Source organism: Beta vulgaris, chromosome 3, assembly GCF_026745355.1.
Source record: "Beta vulgaris subsp. vulgaris cultivar EL10 chromosome 3, EL10.2, whole genome shotgun sequence".
NCBI lineage: Eukaryota > Viridiplantae > Streptophyta > Magnoliopsida > Caryophyllales > Amaranthaceae > Beta > Beta vulgaris.
In genome coordinates this window covers 44,556,447-44,568,248 of record NC_079204.1, presented here as the reverse complement: position 1 = coordinate 44,568,248, position 11,802 = coordinate 44,556,447, and the positions used below count along the sequence as shown (strand labels likewise).

General features: G+C 34.3%; 1 protein-coding gene across 1 annotated transcript; it reads right to left on the bottom strand.

Moving 5' to 3' along the window:
• Nucleotides 1-10,856: 10,856 nt before the first annotated feature.
• On the bottom strand, nt 10,857-11,735 carry LOC104888909 (uncharacterized). Its single transcript, XM_010674022.1, has 2 exons — nt 11,166-11,735; nt 10,857-11,072 (listed from the first exon to the last, which is right to left on the bottom strand). Exons 1-2 carry the CDS (start codon nt 11,733-11,735, stop codon nt 10,857-10,859), a joined length of 786 nt encoding a protein of 261 aa, XP_010672324.1.
• Nucleotides 11,736-11,802: the final 67 nt, after the last annotated feature.

The following is an 11,802-nucleotide window of genomic DNA, read 5'->3' as shown; positions in this document are numbered from 1 at the left end:
GTTATTGCAGCAATGATGTGGTGTTTTAGGACAAATGTGGTCAGGGGAGAGATTGAAGTTTTTTTTAAGTGATTAAAATGGCTTAAGTATTGAAGTTTGGATGAATTTTGAGAATGAAGTATCGAGCTCTGTTTCTGGGATCTTTGTACCACGACTAATGGTTTCTGATTTTGAAGTTAACGAACAAGCAAATCTCCCTTTTCGAGGAGTAATGACAAATACATATTGGTCATTGACAGTGATTCTTACAGTGGACACCATTCTCACTTGGTTAGACACCGGAGACACGTTGGAGAATTTCACTTCTCATAAAGTCATAATTTCCAAGGGTTCTATTTGTAGGTTACTGCTAGAAGTTGTTTGGTTGAGAAAAAAGAATCCAACTTTGTGGTTACATGAGACTATGTAAACCACTTCTTTCACTTGATGGGAGGTTTATTTTTATTACTAATACCTCCAACAATCTACACCTTTAAGCTTTAGGTGAAAAGACATTCCACTTAAACAGCAACTAATTACCAATTCGCTTTTTGTGAATTTATGTGTAATTGTCTGTATATTTTGTGTAATGTCCATGGTAACGTAACTTAGAGATATCAAGTCTAGCATGGCATGCCTAAAAAAAGCTTGGGCTGCAATGGTGAGCAAAATAAGGAGATTGTTAAGCATTGCTATAAAATAGCCTTCGGCCTACTTTTAATTTACTATTTTACCCCTTTTCTTATTTCCACCAGCTGCCATCATCTGCCACCACTTGTCGTAAAAAAATTGATTTTGATTGGGGTGAAGGAGCTCGTCCTAGCGGGATGTTCCACCCCTTAACTAATTTTTTTTTGAAATTTGGGTGCTGTAGGAGGTGGCGTTGGGGTTGGAGGTGGTGGTAGTCGGAATGGTGGTTTGGGTAAAGAAAAAAAAGGAAGGGTAAAGTTGGAAATGTTTGATGGGCTAAGCAAAATAAATAAATGGTATTTTCAGCCTTAGGCTTAGGCTTGAATAATGAATACTACGTTGGAGCCGAAATTGGAAATTTAAAAACACCTTTGTTATTCTACCTATCTAAGTTGACCCACCCTACTCTCTATCACAAGTTGCTCTATGGTTGAATTTCCCTTTGCTCGACCCTGATCCTAGTTTAGCCTTGCTCGCTCAATGACATTCACGGTGACAAATTGTGCTGTGTAGGTAGGGTTAAACATATACTTCCTCCATTTCATAATACTCGCTACACTTTCTATTGTGGGAAGTTTCACATTACTTGTTACATTTCCTTTTTGGGTAATAAACTCTTTCTATCTCTCTCAAATTGCCTAGGAGTTCGTGAATTGAGAAGTATAGCGAGTATTATAACGTAAACTCTAGCTCTTTATTCATGCCTCATGTACAACTTAAACAAGGAGAAGATAACTTTAAATAAGAAAAACATAACAAACGTTAACTAAAATCAAGGAGCACACTCCCATGATTCTAACCGACAAATCACGTTCAACAAAACTATCCCACTAACAATGACATATCCTAACAAATCAAATCCACTAAAAACAATGGTCATGACAAATAGAGTTCAACTTTTAGAGTTTAGAGTTCGTTGTTAGAGTTTTAACTTTTTGTTGTTTAGCGGATTTGATAACTTTTTTTTATATATAAATGTATTTGGTAACAATTAACTTATTGCTACAATCTTTTAGTCATTTGTTTGTTTAAAATGGCATTTATAGGCATATGTGTCGTATTATCATTCAAGTCAAAAAAAGTTATTGAACATGTTAGGAGTTTTTTCATTTTGAGAGTTTTTATTTCAAAATTCTCTAAAATTCTTATTTACCAAGCACTTTGTTTAGAGTTTTTGACTAGTCAAACTCTCTTTTTGCTTCAAAATTTTAATTGTCAAACACCCTAATGATTAGTCAAACTCCCAATATCACGTCCCATACTTCCACTAGTCAAATCATATAACTATCAACTACCTAAACTATAGGAATTAAGTTTTTGAATCAATACCCAACAATCAAAGCGTGGATTATGGACTAGGGTGCACAATGCTCATTGTGCACCAAAAAGAACATACAATTAATGTAAAAGAACACGAACTTTTTTCAACAACTTTTCTACTTTAAAAAAGAACACACGACTTAAAATTAAAGAACGTGTAAATCTATATTTATAAAAGAACAAATGTTATAATGAAAAGAACATATAGTAAATGAACATCTACACTTAAGGTAAAAGAACATGTATCTTTTAAATTTAAATTTGAAAAAGGAATCTTTACTTGCAAAATTTAAGGAAACAAATAACAATAATTTTTTAAAATTATACTCTAAAAATGATGTTACGACGCCCTTTAGAAAAGGGTGCACCATGCTCTACATGCACTTGGGTGCATATACTTATTTGCGCCCAACAATGGCATTGACGCTGACAAATTTCGTTGGGTAGGGTTAAACATAATCCAAAACGATTTACTTGTTTAAACCATTTTTTTTTATCATACTTTATCTATTTTAAAATAGTTTAAATACTTTTTTAATATTAGTCTCAAATTAATTTAAACACTTCTATTTTTGGCATGGTTTCACTATTAATATATTATTTTTTCTACATTTTGGCCCACATTCTACCTTTTAAAATAAAAAGTTACCCAACTTTCTCTCTCCTCTAATAAAAAAAATATCTCACCAATTTTTATCACATCTATTTTTCAAAAATTTTTTTTTTTTGCTAACTACACTATAACGTATCACCTTAAAATATATATCTGAACAAGTTTTCAGATAACTATCTCTCTTTTTTTTTTTTTTTACAAAGTTTTCCTTTTATATGGGGCTTTTCCTTATTCTCTCCACGCACATGGGTTGTTTTACTATCTCTTTCCTCAATTTTTGTATTATGCTTCAATTGTTCCAAGTAAAAAAAGGAGGAAGTATTAAGCATTTTTCTAAAAGAAACAATGATTTACTAAATAACATGCATGTTAGAGTCCTTAAAATTTTACAGTTTATTTTAAAGATTTTATTATGTGTTCAGACCTAATTTTTCATTTATCGATATAATTCAAAGGAATCATATTTAATGGGTCAAACCATGTCATGTCCGGGTCGAAAATGCCAATCGTAACTTTTTCCTAAAGCAGATCAACGACCACATAGCCCAAAAAATGTTCGGCCTCATGTAGAATTTTAGGTTCGGTTTTAGGGTCGATCCGATTTTTTTTTGGGATACGACTATTGGGTAACACAAAATGATTTTTGGAATTTGAAATTTGGGTAACAAAATCTGTTTAGAGGTAGGAAACCCAATAATTTGGGACAAAATGGTTTCTTAATTAGAAAAAAAATTAAAAAGTATAGTTATCTAAAAAATGTGATACAAAGGAGATAGTTATAACCAAAATTTCCTAAAAAGAATTTAAAAGTAGTGCTAAGGTTAAGTCCGTAGTAATATTCCCATAGCTTTATCTTTCAAAGATGTTTTCAACAAATGTCTCCAAATTTTCACGGAATTTAGAATATACCTTTCAACTTTTAAAACCTCGCCAAGTTTCCCTCAATTATGTGGTAATACACTAATTGCGACTCTTGTCAATTTAGTTACTCTTCCATCTGCGTAAAAGTGAATTCACTAAATACCCCTAAGTGAAAATTTATTTCTCCATGTATCCTCAATGTTTTAGAAAAAAATTTGTTGTTTAACGAGGCTCAATCGGGTTAGTCTTCCATTGTCGTACTAGTACTGTCATTTATTTTTGTTCTTGTATCGATAATGAGCTATCTCTCTAAAGCTCCTTCTTCAATCCAAGAGTGTACATACATTAGGGTTCCAAGTCCGGTTTATAGATGTGGGGGAAAATTTGCAATAAGGAGTCGTGATTCAACATTAGATCGAAAACGACTGTCTTTTAAGTGTGATGTTTGCGATACTTTCAGGTGGTGTAAAGATAGTGTTGAGCAAGTCAGAGTCTTTGAACAAGAAGGGCATGTCCGTGGAAACAACAACCACGAAGCACAAAGCATGGGAAACAGAGACATTGAGAAAAACATGCAAGGAGAGCTCAAGCAACCTAAGATAAAATTGAATAAACAGAAGTTAGTTAGGCTTGTAATTAAGTTAGGATTAGTGATATTTATATTGGTTTTCTTTCTAATCTTGAAGTGAATTAATTAATTCCTTGACACATAATTTGAGACATCAATAAAAATATAAAAAATAATCATTTCTACATTACTGTTGTTGCATAAATGTGTAAGTTTAATCATCAATCCCTAACTTAATACAAAGTGATTTACCATTGAAAAATAGGTAATTTCTTTTTCCTTTTTCAGTTTTTCTCTTTCAGCCACCTTGTATCGACCACCTTACCTAACTAGATTAGACCCCTTTTCACCTCCGTAGAAATAGACATCGAGATCAAGAAAATAATAAAGATCGAAAATTGGAGAAACAAATAATATTAAATTTATATATACCAATTTAGATAAATAGGCCAAGCAAGTTTTTTTTTTTTTTTTTGAATCTTTGCTTCTGAAGCCTAATTTGTTTTATAATTTTTAATATGCTGGCATATATGATTTGTTTTTTGATTTTTCAATGTTTTCCATTTTATCATTGTGCACAACTTAGATTAAATCTTATATTATGCATAGCAAATAGACAAGCTAGTATATTTTGCACATATCAGTGAAAGTTGAACCTTTCTCTTTAGAATGCACATTGTATTATAATCAGATTAAGAAAAGTTTCAAGTTTAATAAGTTAGATTAATTTTAGAACCTTGTAAACTTTGACAAGTTTCAATAAATTCAGATAAGTTTAGTTAAGTTCAGATAATTTTAAAAGTACATGGGTATTGCTTGGAATCTAAACAACCACCCAAATCTTCCTCTTCTTCAAGGAGAGGGCAATTATGGTTTAGCAGGCTATCTCATCCAAAGCTGAAGCTCAAGTGTGTCTTCATGCATTAATTGGGCATCACAACAATATATAATCCGTCGTACCTTTTAAATTGATTGTGCTAATGTCGTCTATCTCTATTATATATGGAAATTCGAGAACTTCGGTTGTCCACTGTTTTTGGCCAATATAACCCTAATTAAAAAAAGAAAAGTATAATAACTACTGCTTTATTAGTTCGAAAATAAAAATAAAGGAAAAACAGTTCCACTCATACTTCCACTTTTAGGCGTGGATATAAGGTTAATCCATTAAAGACTAAGCGCGCTCATTCAATCAACATCTCGTGGACTGTACAACAAATTAGAGAACTTGCTAAAAATTACGACCATTTTTTTATTTCCGTCAAAAAGTGTATCCTCAATAAGTTCCGCAATGTGCCACTACTTGTTGGGAAATTCACCACTGTTTTGGTGTTTGGATCTTCCAGAGTTGTAAATGCTGATATATTTTCTTTTCAAAATCTCCCCTATTTTATATCATCAGATTCATCCCTAAATATTTTCCCTCCACCAATATGAATACTTCTTAAAAAAAAAATGTATTTCTTTAGTCTTCTAAATTGACCCATTCACCCTTACACAGAGGCGAAGCTGGTGTTCCTATAAGAAAGCAAAAACCCTAAAATGAAGTATAAACTACTTGATCTTATCCGAGCAAAATGGGGTTTTTCTGCCCGGTTTCAGTTTGAGCCACCCACTTGACCTACGGCTCAAGCAGTTGGCGGCACTACTGACTCCGGCGTCTCCTTTCTTGCGATGAAGACTGCCCGCTGTCCGAGCATTCACGCGATGACGGCATCTGCGGGCTCCCTCCCCCCACCAAAAAAAACCCCAACAAACTTAAATCGTTTTCTTCTTGTTGCTGTTTTTAAAATCTTGGATTTTAAAAATATTTTATGTGTTCAATGAATTGTTAAGATTGTTTTTTGTTTTTCAACTTTTAGATGATTGGGTGCCCAAGAAATCTGATGTTATTTGCGTCTTGCAGAAAGTTTTGACGAATTTGAAATTGGGTTTCTTTTTGGTTAATTTGGAGTAGACGTTCTTATTTTCTTTGATTAAGAGTGATAAAGCAAGTGTTTCAACATAGTTTTTTTATTTTATTTTACTATCTTTTTTGGCTACTATTGATCTAATGTTGTTAGGTTTTTGGGTTACTGTTAATCTAATGAATTTTATTTTGTTTGTTTCTTTGGTTACTATTAATCTAATGTTGTTGATTGTTTGATATTGTTGGTGTAATTTAGGTGCATGGGTCAGGAGTTGGAAGAACAATTTAACGGTCTCAAGTTGTGAGATGTTTCGATCAATGCGTTTTGAAGATTAGGAAGGATGTCGATATATTTTGATGGTGTTTTTAGAACTAGTAAATATTTGGATTTCAATGTTTAGCAGTTGTAGTTTTGCAATTTGTTTACACGGTGATGGTTATTATGGCGTGAATTGTCACATGAACATCTGTTTTTTTGACGTGATGTAGTGTTGTTTTTGAATCTACACAAATTTTTATAAAAGACTAACATTAGTGTTAACATGAGAACGATTGATGTAATGCTAACATTACGCGTGTGCATCATACGAGTATTGGTATTTACGTTAATCTTAAATTGCTTATGGATGAATTAGTTAAGCATTGAATTATATTAGTTAAGCATCTTGACCTGTTACTTATGTTAGTAAACTCGTATCATTTCTCTTCAATTTATATTTTTTTTCTTATTTGCCAATTTTAATTTCTATTTGCTATCCTCTTTTCTACTCACTCGCATTTCTCTCTCCTTTACCCTTTTCTCTCTCATTTGCACTCCATTTCTCTCACCTCCACCTAATTATATAAGGTCTTTTTTTGCGACTTCTTCAATCTTGATGATGAGAATTTCTCAAAACTCTTTGTTTCCCTCTATCAATGGGTCTAAACTCTAATGAATCTCTTATTATAAGTTACTCTATTTGTCTTTGAAATAATCTTTATATATTTTTTTCGGTTTTCTCACTAGGTACTTCTCAGGTTTTGCAAAATTCAATTGGTGTCCTCGTGTTTTCCAAAATTCACCTGGTGCACCTGTGGTTTGAAAAAATGCCCGACGTAACCCTGACGTCAAGTATTTGTTACAAACTTGAAACTTAATTCACCATTTACCCTTGAGGTTTACATTTTTTCACATATTTTGAAAAAAAACTAGCCGTTTGTTTCTCGCCTTATTTTTTTATATAAGTGCTTCTTGTACTCTAATTTCCTTCACCCTCTCAACCTGTTTCCTCATTCTAACATCTTCTTTTACCCTTTTTTCATGTCACGAGTTTACAAACACACAATTCATCTTCTTCTTATGAATCCTCATACATAAGAGTTCCAAACAAAACATGCAAATATGAAAAAGGCTTGCAATAAGAAATTTAGAGAGCACTCAAAATCCACAAAGGCTTTACTACAAGTGTAATGAATGCGATAATTTCAAGTGGTGTAAGGAACTATTGAGCAACTAGACCAAAGTGGCAGCAGGAGCATGGGGCCTGACCAGTTTACAGAGAACAAGAGTTTGAAGGAGGAGATCCAACATATGAAGAAGTTCAAACAGCAAAAGAAAGTAACCATCAAAATAGGCTTAGCTTTGTTTTTCTATTGCTTATATATGTAATGATGAAGTGATTAATGTAATCAAAGTTAAGAAATTACATTTGAGTTTAGTACCTTTGCAAAATAATAGCTTGCATATAATTGTAGCTCTGTAAGAAATATTTGCCCCAACTGCCTAACAAAGAAGGATGCAATGTTTTGATATCCAAAAAACCTAGTTGTATTTCAGTCATCTTTGCAAAAGTTATCAGTAGTCATAATTGGAGCTTCACTTTTCCTTTCCTTTATTTGCCCCTTTGGATGAGCTTGCCCCTGATGCATTCTTCCTCTTATTTCCACTTGGGTTAGCACTAGTTCCAGCACCAAAATCACCTCCTACAACAGCAGTAGCAGTGAAAGCCTTCTTCTGCTTTGCTATGGATCCACCCCTACAGCTCCTTGCATTGTGACCCACCTCCTTGCACTTGCTGCTACTGCAGTGCTATTCCTCTTCCCCTTCTTTGGATCATTTTTTCCTCTTCTCTTTAGTTTAGGGGGTATGCCAGCAGCTTTTTTTAATAGGTGGTGGCAAAATGGTTGATAGATCAAATGAAGGTCACTGGGTGGGGTCTGGCATGGGGTGAATATGGGTTGAGTTGGTCAATTTGTAGGCTCACTAGTGGAAAAATGAAGAAGGGCTGCGCTAAAAAAGGCATGTAGGGCTGCGCTTTTTGACAACAACCCTTTCAGTAGCAGCCCTTCACTTTTTAAGTAGGGCTGCGCTAGAAAAGCGCAGCCCTTAAGCTAGAAGGGCTGCGCTAGTTAGGAAAAAGCGCAGCCCTTCTAGCCCAGAAGGGCTGCGCTAGTTAGGAAAAAGCGCAGCCCTTCTGGGCTAGAAGGGCTGCGCTTTTTCCTAACTAGCGCAGCCCTTCCTACCAAAAAAAAAATAAAAAAAAAAATTTTTTTTTTGTCATTTTTTTACTCATAATCTCACATTTTCTGAAATTAAACAAAAGAGAAGAGAAACGAAACGAAACGAAAATACTAAACCCAAAACAATAAAAAGAATGAAACGAAAATGAAAAAAAGGAACAAAAACTAATAACAAAGAGAAGTATACAAAATATACAAGAACATTAATCAAAAACAAAGATGAAATACAAGAAATTATATACAAAGAGAAGTATACAAGAACATTAATCAAAATAAACAAAGAGAAGTATACAAGAAACATTAATCAAAATAAACAAAGAGAAGTATACAAGACATTAATCAAAACAAAGAGAAGAAGAACATTAATCAAAATATATAAACAAAGAGAAGTATACAAGAACATTATAGATCTGAATACAAGAACTACAACCTAATAATGTTTAAATACATAAAACAAAACCAAATACATAATTTAAGGGAAAAAAAAATTTCGGAAAAACTTAAAATGGCTATTTGGAGGCTTAAACGAACTCGGATGGCTAAAAAGCCTAAACTCACGCGTAGCGTGTTTGACTCGTTGGCTCGTTCCGCTTCCGAAAAGGTATCACAATAGGCAATCGGACTCCGTCGCCATGTTTATGTGCAAATCATTTCAAGTTTTTGTCGCAAATGTTTATGGGAGTTTTTGAGAGAGAAGAGAGGATGAGAGAGAAGAGAGGATGAGAAAAGAGAAAGGAATAATGAGGGACGTGAGAGAGGAGAGAGAATGGTAATATATTTGACGAATCCCGCTCAATATTTCAAAGCCTGCGATTCCGAAATTTCAAATTTTTTCAGAAAGGGCTGTGCTTTTTTAAAAAAGCGCAGCCCTACTAAGCAGAAGGGCTGCGCTTTTTCCTAACTAGCGCAGCCCTTCCTACCAAAAAAAAAATAAAAAAAAAAATTTTTTTTTGTCATTTTTTTACTCATAATCTCACATTTTCTGAAATTAAACAGAAGAGAAGAGAAACGAAACGAAACGAAAATACTAAACCCAAAACAATAAAAAGAATGAAACGAAAATGAAAAAAAGGAACAAAAACTAATATACAAAGAGAAGTATACAATAATACAAGAACATTAATCAAAACAAAGATGAAAATACAAGAAATTATATACAAAGAGAAGTATACAAGAACATTAATCAAAATAAACAAAGAGAAGTATACAAGAATAACATTAATCAAAATAAACAAAGAGAAGTATACAAGAACATTAATCAAAACAAAGAGAAGAAGAACATTAATCAAAATATATAAACAAAGAGAAGTATACAAGAACATTATAGATCTGAAAATACAAAACTACAACCTAATAATGTTTAAATACATAAAACAAAACCCAAATACATAATTTAAGGGAAAAAAAAAAATTTCGGAAAAACTTAAAATGGCTATTAGGAGGCTTAAACGAACTCGGATGGCTTAAAAAGCCTAAACGTCACGGCGTAGCGATTAGTTTGACTCGTTGGCTCGTTCCGCTTCCGAAAAGGTATCACAATAGGCAATCGGACTCCGTCGCCATGTTTGTGCAAATCATTTCAAGGTTTTTGTCGCAAATGTTTATGGGAGTTTTTGAGAGAGAAGAGAGGATGAGAGAGAAGGAGGAAAGGAATAATGAGGGACGTGAGAGAGGAGAGAGAATGAGGGATAATATATTTGACGAATCCCGCTCAATATTTCAAAGCCCGCGATTCCGAAATTTCAAATTTTTTCAGGAAGGGCTGTGCTTTTTTAAAAAAGCGCAGGCCTTCTTACCTACAGAAGGGCTGCGCTTATTTAAATAAGCACAGCCCTTCCTGCGCAGCCCTTTATGTTTTTTCCCCTAGTGGCTGCTCCTTTGAAGTAGGAGGACGCAAAATCCAGAAGGTCAAGCCTTTGGTAGAAAATAACCCTTAGTGCATGCTTACATGACATACTAGAGCCTTGCCACTTTCCACATGCACAAGTCCTTGTCCTAAGGCATATTGGGAACTTCACATTCCCATTCCTCACTTCAAACTCTCCACCTCCAGCATTGATAACTTGACAAAACCTAGACTTCTGACCTCTTTCTTCCAAGATCTTGGGAGCATATGGTGTGAGTTAGTCTGCACCAATTTCAAGTGCCTTGTCAAATCTTGTCCCAACCTTCTTCATACACCAACTCCTAGCCTTTGTTGACATGATATAGTACAAAAATAAGTTAGGCTCAATATAAAAACAAGTAATGAATGCACACAGATATGAATAGATATGGATGTACCTTCTAACAAAAACATCACATATGGATCCTTAAAGAGCTTAGTACAAGCATTGAATGATTCCACAAAATTGGTGGTGTTGTGATCACAACACACTTGTTGAGCAAATGGGTGCCTACCCCATTGTTCAGGCGCATTAGAAAGGCAACTCCACAGCAGCAGGGTCATGTTTATGGGTCTTCTCCATAGATTTGTTGAAGACATAAAGATTGTAAGCATTTGCAGCCACCCAAAATAAGTCATGGAATGTGGTGCTACTCCATCCAGCATTCTTGCAATTTGAATACAAATGCTGAGCACAAACTCTCCTAACTGCTTTAGGGAACACATCATATAATGCACTATCTACACCCTGCATTGTAAGTTTAAATATGCAAACAACTCAGTTTCAACACCAAACATAATAAAGCAAAGAAGATAAAGTAACAAAGAAGAAGAGTCATACCCTCATTCTATCACTAATGGATGTCCAATCTTCTCTGTGAACTCCCATTTGTGCAAACATAATCTTCATGTTTCTAACAAAGTAGGACCAACTCTCCAAACTCTCTGTGTCAACAATGCCATAAGCAAAGTGCACAAGCTCATTATTCCGATCTATGGCCACAACAGTGAGCATTTGTCCCTTATAGTGACTAGATAAATGAGCTCCATTTATGCCAATGAGTGGCCTACACCCTCCAAAAAAACCTCTTACCATACAAGCAAATGATATGAAACAAGCTTTGAAAACAGGGACTTCACCAGCAATAACTTCACTCCAAGTAATAAGAGAATAACTACCAGGGTTGGTGGTTTTTATCATCTCCACATAACCTGGTAAGAGGCCATAAGAGTCATTGAACCCCCCATAAATCCTCTCCTTTGCAATCCCCCTGACTTTATAGAGCAGCCTTAACTTCACCCTCAACCTATATCTATCCAAGCAAAGCTTCTGTAGAGACTCAACTGAACAGTCAAGGTTTGCTTGCAAATCAGTCAATAAGTGCCTATATAGCCAACCAGAGGACACCATTGGGTTTTCTTTAAGCCTTTGACAGCTTGTATATGCGCCCATCTAATGGAGTTATAGCCCAATTGTT